The sequence below is a fragment of the Anopheles funestus genome, chromosome 3RL, assembly GCF_943734845.2.
Source record: "Anopheles funestus chromosome 3RL, idAnoFuneDA-416_04, whole genome shotgun sequence".
In the NCBI taxonomy this organism is placed as follows: Eukaryota; Metazoa; Arthropoda; class Insecta; order Diptera; family Culicidae; genus Anopheles; species Anopheles funestus.
The window spans coordinates 57,493,863-57,509,600 of record NC_064599.1 but is presented as its reverse complement, the minus strand read 5'-3'; the positions used below and the strand labels follow the sequence as shown (position 1 = coordinate 57,509,600).

At 45.1% G+C, this 15,738-nt stretch overlaps 5 protein-coding genes and 1 long non-coding RNA gene across 7 annotated transcripts; 3 read left to right on the top strand and 3 right to left on the bottom strand.

Moving 5' to 3' along the window:
- Window positions 1-2,341: 2,341 nt before the first annotated feature.
- Window positions 2,342-4,445, top strand: LOC125770177 (CDK5RAP1-like protein). The gene is made up of 3 exons (XM_049439532.1): window positions 2,342-2,556; window positions 2,619-3,791; window positions 3,858-4,445. Exons 2-3 carry the CDS (start codon window positions 2,624-2,626, stop codon window positions 4,406-4,408), a joined length of 1,719 nt encoding a protein of 572 aa, XP_049295489.1. The 5' UTR covers window positions 2,342-2,556; window positions 2,619-2,623; the 3' UTR covers window positions 4,409-4,445.
- A 243-nt stretch (window positions 4,446-4,688) lies between these two features.
- On the top strand, window positions 4,689-5,886 carry LOC125770239 (transcription initiation factor TFIID subunit 8-like). Its single transcript, XM_049439639.1, has 3 exons — window positions 4,689-4,887; window positions 4,959-5,245; window positions 5,317-5,886. Exons 1-3 carry the CDS (start codon window positions 4,752-4,754, stop codon window positions 5,854-5,856), a joined length of 963 nt encoding a protein of 320 aa, XP_049295596.1. The 5' UTR covers window positions 4,689-4,751; the 3' UTR covers window positions 5,857-5,886.
- Window positions 5,887-5,900: 14 nt separating this feature from the next.
- Window positions 5,901-8,052, bottom strand: LOC125770193 (ATP synthase subunit beta, mitochondrial). Its single transcript, XM_049439558.1, has 2 exons — window positions 7,940-8,052; window positions 5,901-7,844 (listed from the first exon to the last, which is right to left on the bottom strand). The coding sequence occupies exon 2, from the start codon at window positions 7,757-7,759 to the stop codon at window positions 6,245-6,247; it is 1,515 nt and encodes a 504-aa protein (XP_049295515.1). The 5' UTR covers window positions 7,760-7,844; window positions 7,940-8,052; the 3' UTR covers window positions 5,901-6,244.
- A 574-nt stretch (window positions 8,053-8,626) lies between these two features.
- LOC125770304 (uncharacterized) lies at window positions 8,627-9,302 on the bottom strand. The gene is made up of 2 exons (XR_007419153.1): window positions 8,939-9,302; window positions 8,627-8,865 (listed from the first exon to the last, which is right to left on the bottom strand). It is a non-coding gene; the product is annotated as an uncharacterized LOC125770304 (long non-coding RNA).
- Window positions 9,303-9,314: 12 nt separating this feature from the next.
- LOC125770275 (ras-related protein Ral-a) lies at window positions 9,315-13,774 on the top strand. Of its 2 annotated transcripts, none has more exons than XM_049439681.1 (4): window positions 9,315-9,587; window positions 9,757-9,917; window positions 10,087-10,261; window positions 12,699-13,774. In XM_049439681.1, the coding sequence occupies exons 1-4, from the start codon at window positions 9,435-9,437 to the stop codon at window positions 12,801-12,803; spliced, it is 594 nt and encodes a 197-aa protein (XP_049295638.1). In that variant the 5' UTR covers window positions 9,315-9,434; the 3' UTR covers window positions 12,804-13,774. The 2 variants fall into 2 exon arrangements, with proteins under 2 accessions (XP_049295638.1, XP_049295637.1); XM_049439680.1 differs by having other exon boundaries at window positions 11,010-12,896.
- On the bottom strand, window positions 13,753-15,730 carry LOC125770174 (negative elongation factor B). The gene is made up of 2 exons (XM_049439530.1): window positions 15,590-15,730; window positions 13,753-15,526 (listed from the first exon to the last, which is right to left on the bottom strand). Exons 1-2 carry the CDS (start codon window positions 15,664-15,666, stop codon window positions 13,837-13,839), a joined length of 1,767 nt encoding a protein of 588 aa, XP_049295487.1. The 5' UTR covers window positions 15,667-15,730; the 3' UTR covers window positions 13,753-13,836.
- Window positions 15,731-15,738: the final 8 nt, after the last annotated feature.

Below are 15,738 nucleotides of genomic sequence, written 5' to 3'. Positions count from 1 at the left end.
GGAAAGACTGCATATTAGTCTCAAATATGAATTACCGTTTGGAACTAATGTTTGCGACTTCAAAGAAGATAATTTTGCTGCCATTTTGCTCACATTTGCTATTGCTGCAAGCTGCAACGGTCCAAAAACTCAACCGTTGAAAACCTATAATTTATGCGTTATTCAACGTCTTTCGCTTAAAGGTTGCTATACACGCACTGTCCAGTACACGTGGTGTGAGAGTTTTTGTTTCCTTCTTCTAGTGCTTTAATTCCTTGCAGATGGTGGCAATCGGAACCCATGGTGACAAAGATGGCTGAACCGCACGCACAAATATTGCGTAGTGCGTTAATTATACGTCTGTAACCGTTGCCAAACTTTCCCACATTTTTAGCAAAACATTTTTCACACAAACAACACCTCAAACTTGCCACCGTAACGGACACATTCTTGTGAGGTAGCTTTCCTTTATCTCCAGCAGTACGATGAACATTTGGCGCCAAAACGTTACCAAAAACTCAGATGTTTTGGGCACCGGCAACGCCACAGTAGCACCAACAAAAAAAAAACCATGCGCTTGGGTATCAAATTGAATTACATTGTTAGTAGCGCGGGAACTAAAGTGAAAACGAGACAGGCCGGTAAGATTTATTTCATGTGCTGATTTTTAATGTGAATCCTATTTCCCGATGAATGGAATGCTTTTTCTTTTGCCGCTGGTCAAACAGGATACGCGTATGCGTAGACGTAGTTGGACGATACGAAGGTGCGTAAGGAAGTGAGCGGCTGCTCACGCATGACAGATAAACGGATGGGAAGGCAACAGACCCCACAGGACACGCAGTAAAGGGTGAAGCAAAAAAAACTTCTGACGGTAGGCACGAGGGTGAGCGACCGGATTGCGGAGCTCGGTGTGGTCACTTTTCACGTTCGGATTACTAGCAAACGGACAAGGTTCTGACCCCTTAACGGGCGAAGATGTTGATACAGGACGAGTCTGGTGGCTACCGGCTCGCAGCCTCCCGAACGATGAATGGCTTTATTTATTCGAAATTCAAATTGAATTCAATTTTTGCTACACGCACCCAAAACGCATCGAACTCGACACGGGACGAAGGACGAAGTGGCGGCGGTGGTAGAGGAATAATTTAATTAAATACAGAAAACAAGTCGTAAAATCTCAATTGTTCCGAAGATTTCCCGTGATGTTAACAGTGAGGCATGTTCTGGGAAATGGGAAGATGTGTTTTTTTCCTGCTCTCTTACAAGGATAGTTTTTGCGATAGAATATTTGGCAAATATTAAGGCCCATTGTATGTTGGATTCGCTTTTTTTTTGTTTGACCATTTTTCCTGATGAAGAAAAGCTGACACTGACGCTTTCACGGGACAGTAGCAAGCAGTTTGTATTTTAATTTGATTATAATAACAATGGAACCGTCTCTTTATCACCGGACCAGTTCCTCTGACCATCTGTGAGATGACAATTGAGAAATGAATTTGTATTAATGCAAATTTAATGGTCAGCAGGCTGATCGTGGGTACGGAAAGATCGGTACGCGTACTCTGGTCCGGGGTCAAAGGTGCAGCATCCGATCCGTTAGCGGCTGTCGGGTCGGTAAAGGAATTTTCCCGCGCGTTGAGCAGCCTTGCAGCATCCGGGACTTCGATGGTTTGTTTCCCAAGCTTCGGGACATCTGCAAAAAGCAAACGTGTCCCTCAAAAACCGTTTGGAGTTGCTTTGGTGAGACAAAATTTAGCACAATTTTGGTTTCAAGTTTTTCTAGAATTTGGAAAACCGTTAGATGTTCAGTAGCTCGAATCGGATCAACGGTATATCCGACGGAGTTCTGGAAGTTGAATTATAATTCCATTGTGTTTGATCGCAAAAACTGGAAATATTTACATACATTCATTGATTTACATTTCCGTTGGATGAAATCAAAGAAATTTCACCGGAAAAGAGTTCCCGTTTGTTGGTTGTTTAATAGAAGTTAATGGTTAGAACAATGAAATTGAATCATGTAATTGTTGCAACATTGTTACTATTTAATGGTATTTAAATATACTTGATAAACTTTGAGAACTTTTAAAACTTGGGGGACCAAACTGTTTTTAACCACTCCGTACAAAATTTCATTACTGTTTGCATACTTTTAGGCGCATTCTTGTAATCGTGACTTTAAATCTGATTGTAATTTGTAATTTAAGCCCTCGCAGAAACTCAAAGTATAGATTTTATGGTCTGTTGAAGACAGCAAATGCTTTGCATATTATTTACAAAGTAAAAATAATGTTTAATAACATTGCAAATTATTGCAGCGAAACATTCGAACATAAATCCACGTGCGGGGTTGCTCGCCCCTGCAGCAGGGGATGCAATTTGATGCAAAAACCAATTTGACATGTGTTTGTAAACATTGCAGCGAGAAAGCCGCAAGACTTAACAACTTTATTGCGGATAAAGGGAAAATTTACATTAAAAGTGCTAAAAAGTTTAATTATAGGTAGTTATTGTTAGCTGTTTTCAGTCAGTTTGTTACTCTGTACTGTTAATAACGTTGTGAACAACAAAAAAGTAAATGCTTTACTATTATGTAAGCTTAAATCCATTTCTACAATTTGTGTGTTTATTTGTAGAAACAATGTGCACATTGGCAAGAAATTCCGCATTATTACGGCTAGGGCGTAACATTATGCGAAAGGGGACATGCTCCCACACCCATCCCTTCAGCACTGTAAAGAAATTGGAACACCTCAAGGAAGGTCCTTCGTTGCAACATTTTCTCCGCAATGCAACGGAAAATGGAGCAAGCGTTTACGTTGCCGGTCGTAATGACTCCATACCTTACATAGCACCCGAAACGCTCCTTGGACAAAGGAGAAAAGTTTTCCTCGAAGTGTACGGCTGCCAGATGAACACAAACGATACGGAAATTGTTTGGTCGATCCTGAAATCGCATGAATATCAGCGGACGGTAAACCTGAAAGAAGCCGACATCGTACTGATGATGACTTGTGCCATACGTGAAGGGGCCGAAGATACGGTCTGGAATCGTTTAAAACATTTACGTCTGATGAAGCAGAAGCGGGAAGCGAACGAAGAGAAACCGTTACAGATCGGTGTGCTGGGTTGTATGGCGGAACGTTTAAAACAGCAGCTGGTAGAAAAAGAACATTCCCTTGACGTTGTGGCCGGCCCGGATGCTTATAAGGATTTGCCCCGCTTGCTAGCAATCGGTCAGAAAGGACAAAAGGCAATTAATGTGTTGCTTTCCCTGGATGAAACGTACGCCGATGTGGTTCCGGTAAAGCTGGACCGTAAATCGAAAACCGCGTACGTTTCCATCATGCGAGGCTGCGATAACATGTGCTCGTACTGTATTGTTCCTTTTACTCGAGGGAAGGAACGCTCACGTCCGATTAAATCAATCCGCGAAGAGGTGTTGCAGCTAGAAAACGAAGGCATTCGTGAAATAACGTTGCTTGGCCAAAATGTGAACAGCTATCGTGATACAAGCGAAAGCTTGGTGAGAGATGACCTCAAAGAAGCAACCCTGCTGGCACCAGGGTTTCGTACCGTGTACAAAACCAAACTGGGTGGATTACGGTTTGCAGAATTGCTTACAGAGTTAGCCGAAGCCGTGCCGGAAATGAGGATCCGTTTCACGTCGCCCCATCCGAAGGACTTTCCACGGGATGTGCTGGAAACGATAGCGAAGTTTCCCAACATATGCAACAGTTTGCATTTACCGGCTCAATCGGGCAATACGCAGGTGTTGGATCGTATGAGACGTGGCTATACGCGGGAAGGTAAGCAAAAGGCTATAGCTAACAAGCATTAAAATATTACTGAAATATTTACATGTCTCATTTTAGCATACTTAAACCTAGTCAAAGAAGTGCGTCATCTAATACCAAACGTAACGCTTTCGAGCGATTTTATCTGCGGGTTTTGTGGCGAAACCGACACCGAGTTTAACGACACAGTATCTCTTATCGAGGAGGTTGGCTATCATGCAGCGTTCCTATTTGCTTACAGCATGCGAGAGAAAACTACTGCCCACCGTCGATACAGTGACGATGTACCGGTAGATGTAAAACAGGAACGGCTTCGCCGGATGATTGCTGCCTTTCGAACGACAGCCGAACGTTTGAACAGTCAGTTTATCGGTCGAACGGAGCTGATTTTGGTGGAGGGATACAGCAAGAGATCGCGAACCGATCTCGCTGGGCGTAATGATGGAAATGTTAAGGTTATTGTGCCTGCCGGTCGGATACTGTCCGGCCGTGATGCAGCTGTTGGAGATTTAAGACCTGTTGGAGTAGGGGACTGCGTTGCGGTACGGATTGTTGAATCTAATTCACAGATTCTAAAAGGTGAACCGTTGTATCACACAACAATGCGGGAATTTTACGCGAATCGGTGATAAATATACAAGTGTAGCCAATGTAGAGGAATTTAAAGATGTAGCGTTTATTAATTTATTTTAACATTTTAATTGTTTACTCTCCAGTACATGTTTACTTTAAAATAAATATAAATGTAAAAATGTTTATACAATGTAAAAATCGTCCAACATTCATTTCGCAGCACTTTTCAAACACCCAATATTTTCCCCCCGTACCCTAGAAGGCGAAAAGGACGCACATTTTGACATTTCAGGCGAAAGTTAACTGTCAGCAAGCTAGTCTGCGAATAAATATCAACAAACCACAAGTGATCATATTTTGATAGTGGATTCATCCTTTCGTCTGCACATTTCCAGCATCATGACTGAGCTGAATGCAACACAAACGGCACGGAGAAGATATCTGACGATGGCCATATCGTCGCAGCTGGAGGAAGCTGGATTTACCACAGCTGAAAGGGATGCCCTGGAAACGCTCACCGAAATGATGCAGAGCTGTAAATAATGCGAAGTTTGAAATTGTTTGTCTTTTTTTCGTTTCTTATACCTGTTTCTGTTCCGTCTTTAGTTCTGGGTGAGTTGGGACAGTCGGCAAGAAATTATTGCGAGTTGGCAGGCCGTACGCAACCGATAATAGGAGATGTGGTTGTAGCCCTGATCAACATGGGCATATCTATACGAGGATTGGACACGTTTGCCAAACGCGAAGGTCGTCACATGCTGCCACAACCCCAACAAGCACAGGCACAGAAACAGCAATCGATACTACAGGCTGGCCAGAAAATACCGCACCCATCGTACATTCCCAACCATTTGCCACAGTTTCCGGATCCACATGCATACATTCGTACGCCGGTAAGTGCTTGGAGTTGGTGCCATTTCAACAGAGTTGTAATGAGATTTGGTTTGTGGTTTTGTTTCCCCAGACGCATAAGCAACCGGTAACGGAGTATGAAGTGATCCGGGAGAAGGCAGCGCAGCAACAGCGAGACGTAGAACGAGCGCTAACAAAGTTTCTTGCAAAGACAAGCGAAATTGATACACTGTTCGAAAACGAGGAAAACCCCATGTTCCCGCTGATCGCTTGCAAACCTTCGTTTCCACCCTATCTGCAGGCGCTAAATCCCAGCGATCAAATATTCGACTTTGAGGAACTCGAGTACTACTATCTGGTGGCCAATCGAAAGGAAGATATCACGGAAACGAAGGAAGAAGCCGACGCCGGCGATGACGATGAGGACGACGATGGCGAAAGTCCGAAAAAGGAAGAAAAACGATCACAGGAAGGCAAACAGGAAGCAGAGGAAGTTTCGTCGCCGTCCGCAGGTAAAACTGATACGGCAGCAGCTAGCAATGCGGGAGGTAGCAGTGGCCAATCATCCAGCGTCAACACTCCAGCACCGATCGATAATCCGTATCTACGAGCGGCAACAATACCGCGCAAGGTGAAAAATGAATTACGTTAAATGGTTCTTGCGTGGGGAAATAAAACAAAACAGCAAAACCTGTGTACTATTCTTCACGATTTTCGTTCATATTTCATTCATTCGGGAGAAACAAACATTTACACAGCTCGTATCGTCCTCCTTCTGCGCGGGTACATGGATTGCGTGTTGGTGAGTGTTACTGATTACTGATTCGCTTATATTCTAACGCACTAATAGCCACCGTCGCTTGCGCCCGGAATGCGATGTGTCTGAAGCGGCTCGCCGGAGTTTGTCTGTGTGCATGTGTGGTGGAAGTTTGGGAGGCTGGTCCGGCTGGAGCCTCTTCATCACGCCTCATTCGGCGAAAGCGAAGATCGAACATTCATTCTGTCAAAACAGCTAATACATCCTCCTATTGCGGGTGTGTTTAGGCAGCTTCCTTTGCCAAACGCTCGGCCTTCTCGACGACCTCTTCGATCGGGCCAACCATGTAGAAGGCGACCTCCGGCAGATGGTCGAGCTCACCGTTCAGGATCTTGGTGAAGCCCTTGATTGTTTCTTCGAGCGGTACCAGCTTGCCAGCGTGTCCGGTGAACACCTCAGCGACCTGGAACGGCTGCGACAGGAAACGCTGGATCTTGCGGGCACGCGCCACGGTCAGCTTGTCCTCCTCGGACAACTCATCCATACCCAGGATGGCAATGATGTCCTGAAGCGACTTGTAATCCTGCAGGATTTTCTGCACGCCACGGGCAATGTTGTAGTGCTCCGCGCCGATGATGTTCGGATCCATGATACGCGAGGTCGAATCGAGCGGATCTACGGCCGGATAGATACCCAACTCGGCGATAGCACGCGACAGCACAGTGGTGGCGTCCAAGTGAGCGAAGGTGGTGGCCGGAGCCGGATCGGTCAAATCGTCAGCCGGCACATAGATAGCCTGTACCGACGTGATGGAACCCTTCTTCGTGGTGGTAATGCGCTCCTGCATGCTACCCATGTCCGTGGCCAGAGTTGGCTGGTAACCGACAGCGGACGGGATACGACCCAGCAGGGCAGACACCTCCGAACCGGCCTGGGTGAAGCGGAAAATGTTGTCAATGAACAGCAGCACATCCTGACCCTCCTGGTCACGGAAGTACTCGGCCACGGTCAGTCCAGTCAGCGCGACACGAGCACGGGCACCGGGCGGCTCGTTCATCTGACCGTACACCAGCGCTACCTTGGAGGACTTATCCTTCAGCGAGATGACACCACCCTCAATCATCTCGTTGTACAGATCGTTACCCTCACGGGTACGTTCACCGACACCGGCGAACACGGAGTATCCACCATGGGCCTTAGCGACGTTGTTGATCAGCTCCATGATCAGTACGGTCTTGCCGACACCGGCACCACCGAACAGACCGATCTTACCTCCCTTCGCGTACGGGGCCAGCAGATCCACCACCTTAATTCCCGTCACCAGAATCTCCTGCTCGACGCTCATCTCGATGAACTCAGGGGCTTCCGCGTGAATCGGTGCGGACAGATTGGTGTCGATCGGACCGCGCTCATCGATCGGCTCACCGATCACGTTGATGATACGGCCGAGCGTTTCCGCACCCACCGGAATACGGATGGGCGATCCAGTGTCGAGGACGCGCTGTCCACGCACGAGACCCTCCGTACCGTCCATAGCGATGGTGCGGACGGTGTTCTCTCCCAGATGTTGCGCAACCTCCAGCACCAGCCGGGCGGTACGGCCCTGCACTTCCAGCGCATTCAGAATCGGCGGCAGCTGCTCGTCGAACTGTACATCCACGACGGCACCGATGACGGCCACAACCTTACCCTGTGCTCCAGCAGCAGCTTTTGCCGCGGCTTTGGCCGCGTACGACCGGGCCAGCATCTGCTCCGCCCGGACCGCGGTGGTCATGAGCGATTTCATCGTCGAAAACATCCTGCAACGTTGGATGTTGCTGTAGCTTTGGTTCGGACAGTAACGAGGGACAGGCACAAATGGGACTGGTTTTCCAACAAATTATCTGAGGACGAAGAGAGGACGATTTGTCGTTCGGAACTTATTGCTAAGGAATAAAGCTAGGTAATCGAAAAATAACACTGGTTACGTAAAACCTACCGGATGACAATTTGTTGCGAAAATGAATTATACAACCAGCTAATACAAGTCGCGATGGACAGAATGTTTTGACAACTGCCACACTACGCTGAAACTTCGCCACACAGCGAAAGTTCTTTAGTTCGCTTGTGTTTTTGCACAGTTCATGGATTGATGGAATTTTTAAATACGCCACTTCAATCAGTTTCGTAGTTAATGCATACGATAATGAGCGGCATTTTTACATACAAACTACACGAAATTACGTTTAAAATAGTGAAAGTTGTACTAAAAACAAAAACAGATCACATTTGCTGTAATTTGTTACTTGGGTATCTTTTTCCGAAACGTTTGATAGATTCGTTGAAGAATACGGGGACGGCTATACAAATGCACCGATGCTCAAATAATTTGAAGAAAATTTATGGTTTTTTCCATTATCTTTTCATGGGATATTATGGAAAGTTCATCTCAAAACTATTAACGGAGTAAATTTTCCATAAACCTCATTAGTCTGCGCCACGGATGCATTATGCCTCCCAATTTTTTGGCTACTGTGGATGCATCCGTCCGTATCAAAGAGAATCAATGTTCTTTTACAAAAGAATAACTTTTCGCGTCATTTTTCACATAACAAACAAAGTTATTTGTCACATAAGTAAACAAATTTGAGAGTTTTGTTACGGAAACACAAGATCAAAACAATGATCAAATTAAAACATTCTACGCTGAAGACATAGCGAAGATTGTTTATTAATTAAACGTATTTACATTAGAGGACAATTTGCGAGGCTGCTGAATAGTAGTCGATTTCGGTTGCTTATCGTTCTGGCAGGCTTTCTTGTCCATTTTCTCCTGCTTTGCTTGCTCGTACTCCTTCAAGTCGCTAAGCTTCAAAGTAAATGCGGGAATTTCTCGTCGTCGCATGATGGATCCTTATACCGTCACTGAAACGATTAGCAATTGTTTCATACAATCCATAGAAGGACTATTGATATAAAACTTTAAATGTATGCTTACTTTAGGCCACAAAATCAGCACAGTTTTCAGCGTTTGCCAATTTGTGCAATTTGCTAAGGAGATAAACATAAACATTGACACACACACAACAAGACAACGAAGCCAAGGTGTTTGTTATAAAGGTATGAAAGTCGCCATGAATCGATGTTTAGCTTTTAGATTCAAATTTCAACACAGTATTTCATTTAATTTCTACATTTTGGGTGAGATTAAATGGAAGGCTCTTAAATTAAGGAAAATAACGTGCATCCATATCCTAATAAAGGAATTTGGTATCATTTTTTGTGAGCGAAACTGTATAAACCTGCACGCTTGTTGACAGCAGTTTGACAACGAGGCGTGACAACACTTCGACTCCCCCTTCCCTTCCGCGTTGATCTTTCGCTTCTGCATACGTCAAACGAGCGTTTGTCAAAAAGCTTCTAAATTGTTTTGGAAACTTTCCAAACTTTCCTACCGAAAGCAGTCGATTTGTCGTGTTATTTGTGCGTGCAAGATGTCGAAAAAACCGACTACGGGCCCGGCCCTGCATAAAGTTATCATGGTGGGTAGCGGTGGTGTGGGCAAATCCGCACTAACGCTACAGTTCATGTACGACGAGTTCGTGGAGGATTACGAACCAACGAAAGCAGACAGCTACCGTAAAAAGGTACGCACCAAGAAGGGCGCGACCGACAGGAAGAGTGAAGAGTGTGGTTGGGTGGCCACAGCCCATTGTGATGTTAATTCGCATGGTGGGAAAGTGGATGATTTCTCCGTTATTTAGCCGCGTATCTTTCTCTTGGTTCTGTTTGGGGTGGGGCGGGTGGTTTTTGTAGGTGGTACTGGATGGGGAGGAAGTCCAAATCGATATCCTCGATACGGCGGGCCAGGAAGACTATGCCGCAATCCGGGACAACTACTTCCGCAGTGGAGAAGGCTTCCTATGTGTGTTTTCCATCACGGAAGACGACAGCTTTCAAGCGACTCAGGAATTCCGGTAAGTGCGCGCTTCCGGGCACTGTATCATCATGTGATGATGACTAATATGGTGCCTCTCCCACTGTGATGGCGCTAATTGATGGATCTGCTTCTTCTGACCCCACTACCCTTTCTATTACCACACTTATCGCCATTACCATCTCACTCTTCCAACGACAATTCTACAGGGAACAAATATTACGTGTGAAGAACGATGAAAATATTCCATTTCTGCTGGTGGGCAATAAATGCGATTTGAATGACAAACGGAAGGTACCGCTATCGGAGTGTCAATCCCGTGCCCAACAGTGGGGTGTGCCATACGTTGAAACATCGGCTAAAACACGCGAAAATGTGGACAAGGTATGTGGTGTCAATCAGGAACAGTGGCCGCTCCTATATGTTTAATCCCCTTTCCAAATTTGTTTGTGTACGTGATGCTTACTTTTTGTGCCCTTATCATTTGCCCTTTTGCGTTCGAGGAGAAGCACAGTACATCAACTGCGTTTAGTCATCTGTTGAGTCACATTTGTATGCTTTTGTGTTTTTTTTTTGCTTCCTTCAGTTATTACAATACTGTACAATTGTTGATTCTCTTGTGTTGTGCTTTTTGCTGGGCTTTGAGATATCGCTTAACCAGGGTCATGCTGTAGTTATTCCAATTTGGAGTGTAATTCAATTATGTTTTGCACGTGTAATATACGCACAAATCCTCTAGTAGTAGTACACTGCTTTCGAAAAGGAATGCGACTACGAATGCGGTGTGATTTGCTACATTAAATATAGGGTTCATAATGTATTGTAGTTTTGTTTCTATTATAAGAAAGGCCAGAGCTATACCCTATTATATGCATGAAATGCAAAATAGGAAAAACTTTCGTTGCAATTTTTGAGGTTTACGTTATAACGTTAGGCCAGTGTTTCGATCTTTAATCCATCACCAAACAGATTTATACGTGGTTATTACTTTGCTAATCCTGGTTTGCATAGCCTTTCCCACTCCAAAAGTTTCGTTATCACACCATGTGCCTAGCCACGCACAAGTACACACGTGCAAAGACAATTCAACAATCGCATCCGTGCGGTGAATTCGCTCACTTCTTTCCCGCAGGTGTTCTTTGATCTGATGCGTCAGATACGCTCACGAAAGACGGAAGATTCCAAGACAACAAACGGTCGCGTTAAAGACAAATCCAAGCGGCGAAAAATCAAATGTATGCCATTATAGAGCCGAACCGTCGGCATCATCATCCCGCACGGTGTGGAAGCTTCTCGGTGGAAGCATTACAAACTGTAGTAACCACCACAAAACACAGGGCATACGGCCGTGCTTACAAGTGGGCAAAATACTCACCCATCATACTTCAGGAATCACATACAAACAGTACGAAACAAAACCGGACAGGCCGGACGGCTCGGATACGGGAGCAGGCGCTTGATTACACGGTGATTGTGTTACGGAATGTGTTATGTTCGGGTTTTTGTTTTGTTTTGTTCTATTGTAGCAGTATGGTCTCGCGTCAGCAGAAACATAACATGGTACCACACTAAGCATACAACATACACACACACATATACAAAGGCATCGCTATTTAGTTACATTATTACGTTAAGGGAAAAAGGATAAGTTCCGGTACAATCCACGCGAAGGATAGGAATCGAACAGAGGGAAGCTTCTACTCTCAGTGCCGTAGTGTAACGCGACAAAGAAGGAGAAGGTTTTGGAGTACACTTGTCCTATCCATCCGGTGGGCGGGGTTTTTTTTGTAGGCTTAGTTATTTAATGTAACTTTTTTCTCGTACATCTTCCGTAGGCTACCATTACGATGTACTGTTTGTTTGTTTTAAATGCTACACTGTTCCCTCAGTGTGTTTATAAGTGTAAGGATAAGGGTTTGAAACCAGAAGCCGCAAAAAAAAAACATACAGACGAAAACAGACGAAAGAATGAATGTTTAATCGAATGTTTTATGTACCTCTGCTCATTATCCATAATCCACTGCTACAAGATGCAAATGTGATGAGCTGTGAATATACTCGATCAATCGCTCGCGCTCTCTCTTTCTCATACACTCTCTGTAACGCTTTCCCTATATGCACGTGCTTCTTCGGCAAATTCCAATTTAAATGGCATTGCATTTTGCAAAAAACAAAAAAAAACGTTTCGCTGACTAACTGTACCGTTTCCGGGTGCTGCAAAGAAATACAGAAATGCGTAACGCATTAACTGTTTGCTCCATGGTAATCGGTACCGGTCTCACTTTGTCACGATTCACACGCTTCTGTGCGATGTTTGGCCCTGGGTTTGTTTTTTGTAATGAAACAGTTGGCATTCAACACGATTCTGTTTAACCATACGCATTAAATTCACGATTCACGGCCGGCATATGTGTCATGTTGCTGTTGTTAACAAACTAATATAATAATAAAAAAAGAAACACTCACGCAAATATCAGGGACGGATTTACTCCTATCAAAGCATAAGCTTTTATGATTCTATTATGTACGCAAAAACGCAAAATGGAGAGAAAAAAATAATGCTTTAGTAATTTTAAATATTTTAAATGTTTATGCAAAAACTGTGTGTGTGCGTGCGTGTTTGTGATTTTTGTTTTGTTTGTTTTGTTGTGAACATAATTGTTTAATCTCCATTTTCGATTCTCTGCCTTTCCTTTCCATTATGTTTTTTTTGTAACAAAACCATATTTTTTCCTTTACATTACGGCGCGGATTTTCGCGGCTCCACGATCTCTCTTTCGGGTATTGTTCGGGGGAGAACATTTTTTGCGTGTGTGTGCAGATCTTTTACGATCTGATACGGGACATCTCGAACAGAAAGAAACAAAGCCAAAGCACGGTCCCGCAGCCAAACCGGGACAAGAAGGGCTGCTGTCGGATCCTTTGAACAGAAGCACGGAAAGGACATCCTTCCTCAGGCTCCCCCATCCCGCCCAGCCCTCTCCATCTATTTAACGTACTCTCTCCCTCTCTCTCTCTCTCTCCAAGCGCCCGAGCTGCCACTCATCGTTTTTTAAGCGATAAAAAGATATTATAAGTTAGGGAAAAAGAATGCCCCAAGAGAGAGAGACAGAGAGAGGGGAAGAATAGTTTCAACTGTCCACCCTAACGCGCGTCATCAGCGTGAACAACACGTGCACCAAAATTAATGTAAGATTTAACGCATGAAAAGCTTTCCGTTGTTTTACGCTAAGGCAGTCAGTTTTTAATTTTCCTTTCCTTTCCCTCCGTTCATGAACGAGGAATTTACATTCATGCTCACCATTAGGCGGAGCGGAGATAATAGATGTTGATAAGAAAACAAACAAAAAATGGCGTACGTCCCGTTTCGTCAGACGATACGGATGCGAGGAAGGATATTCGTTCGGAATGGATCGATCAGCATGAAACTTTATGTATTAGATATTATGGTGCAAAACGTATAATAGATTAGATTCGGTTTCCTATACTAGAACTATCGTTTATGCAGGGCGAAAGTAAGCTATACATTATTTTTATCGTTCCTTTCCACTACTACGTATAGATATATATACATGCAACACGCAAAATGGCCTCAAAGATAGCGAGCATAGTTTAACTTTTATCTGCAGCTTACTATTTATTAGACAATACATACGGCTAGACGTGCACTGGCATGGGAAGTCGGGGAATGAGGGAGCAGAGCATAAGTGTTAATTGTTTCTTTGTGTAAGAATCACAAAAAAGGAATGTCGCGTTATTAGCCGTGTAATGTGTGTGTTTAATGGGGAAAATATTTTTTTTTTACCAGCAATCGTTTATATGTTGCTCTAAAAGGAAACGTAATATCAAGGCAATTGAATGAATAAAAACGACTCTTGAATGGATAATGCATACGCGCGCAATGTCTTACTTTATTATGTACTCTTCATACTTATTCTAAATTGTTATATGCCCTGTGCTTAACTCACGTAATGTGGTCCCGGTGTGGGGACATTTTTAAGCGGCGAATCAAAATCCGTTTCCATTGGTTCTGGTTGCGGTTCCTGCGTGAGGGCACCGACTCGTTTCTGCAGATTTTCGTACAGCTTGTGCACGCTCTCGTGATGCTGTGCGGTCGGTTGTAGTGCCTTCATCAGTGTCATCAGACGTGCCTGCGGGAGCTTCTGGTGGATGTACCAGAGCAGCTTCAGCATGTGCCGCGTAACGTTATCGCGCGTTAATCCGGCGAACAGGAATTCATCGAACAGTCCCGTACAGAAGTCTTCGTTGGCGAACTCCTCCGACATCGGTATGATGAGAGCGATCAACGAATGAAGGAACGGATCCTCGTACGCACGATCGTCCTTGCAGGAGGCAAGTATGGCCATGACGCGCAGTATACCGACACGGTCTTTCTGGCGTGCGGTGTGTAGTGTGTAGTACATCGCAAGTATTGATGCGACTGCATTTTCCTGAATGTAAGCTTCCACCGCATCCGGTGCCGGTCCGGAGTGTTCTATTGTCGTGATGGCACTTTCGCGCTCGTCCGGTGGCAGCTTGGAGTGCAGATGGCGTACTTGATCGTCCACCATTAGGGACATTAGGGCGGGCAGAAACTTCGTTACCACCTGGCTGTCCAGTTTCGGTTCCTTGAAATCTTGCGAATCGATCATGACCCAAGCGGACAGACCGAGGGCAAGCATGCGCAGCAACAGTACCAGGATCTGGTTCTCCCTCGGAAGTCCCTCGTTATTGATGAGATGCTGCAAAATTTTGATGGCGGACGTAGCCAGAAAGTTGATCGCGTACGGATCGCACAGTGTCATGGATAGATCGCCCAGCACCTGCTCCTGGCCACGCTTGATGTTATCCAGGAATCCCTGCAGCTCACGCGAACGCTTCATATCGACATTCTTTTCGCGGATGCATGCATCCAAACACCAGGTAAACTTGTGGCACGGATCCACCGATATGATGTCCTGTACCTCGAGATCGTGCAGCGCCATTAGAAGTTCGGCCCGAAGCGTACAGTAGTGCACGTTTCGTGTGCGTAAAAATAATGTCCGAAGAAACTGTAGTACCATGTCGTACAGCTTCACACTGTTGCCAATCATGTGAGCAAGCTTCTGTACCACCTCGCCCTGTCGGCGGACTTTCGGCGTTGGTGTAAAGAACAAATTGTTAAGATTAAGATGATCGAACAGAATGTGTTCTTTTTCGCGAATGTACTGCGACAATAGAGGTGAAACTTCGTCCCCGAACAGTGACTGATTGTCGCGCCAAATCTGGCGCTTCACTTCCGTGTCTGTGTCCTGGTAAAGTTCCCGATCACGCACCAAGATCCGCAGATACTTGTCCTCTATGTGGGGTGTATTGCGCAGAATACACATAACGACCGGCCGGAGTGCTTTAACGCGCACGACCGGGAAGCTTTTCACCAGCAGCTCCTTCAGCTTCAAGTCTCGCTGACGGCCCTCTTTCGCGCCCAGCTCGTTGATGTGTGCGATCAGCTTATCACGCAACTCTTCCAGTACGGATGTATGAAAGTCCAGTCGCCGTACACCGTGCAGATCCAGCAACGGAAGCATGGGCCGTAACGATGGTAGTAGGATGCCATTTTCCACTTGAAACGATTCGATTGCTTTCAGCGGATCGTCACACTCGGAAAGGCTGCAAATGAAAGTGAAGCAAAGTCGTACAGAGAGCTCAGCGCAAACTAGCTCCAGTACTTACGCAGCCTTCAAGAACACCGGTCCCGGAACGTTAACTTCCTCTAGACCGGAATGAGTGATTTTTTGGGCAGGATTCATTACTAAAGTTTGTCTTTTCCGCCCAATTCTAGGCCTGAATGGTTTCGTTTGTTTTGATGCCGTGTTGTCAGT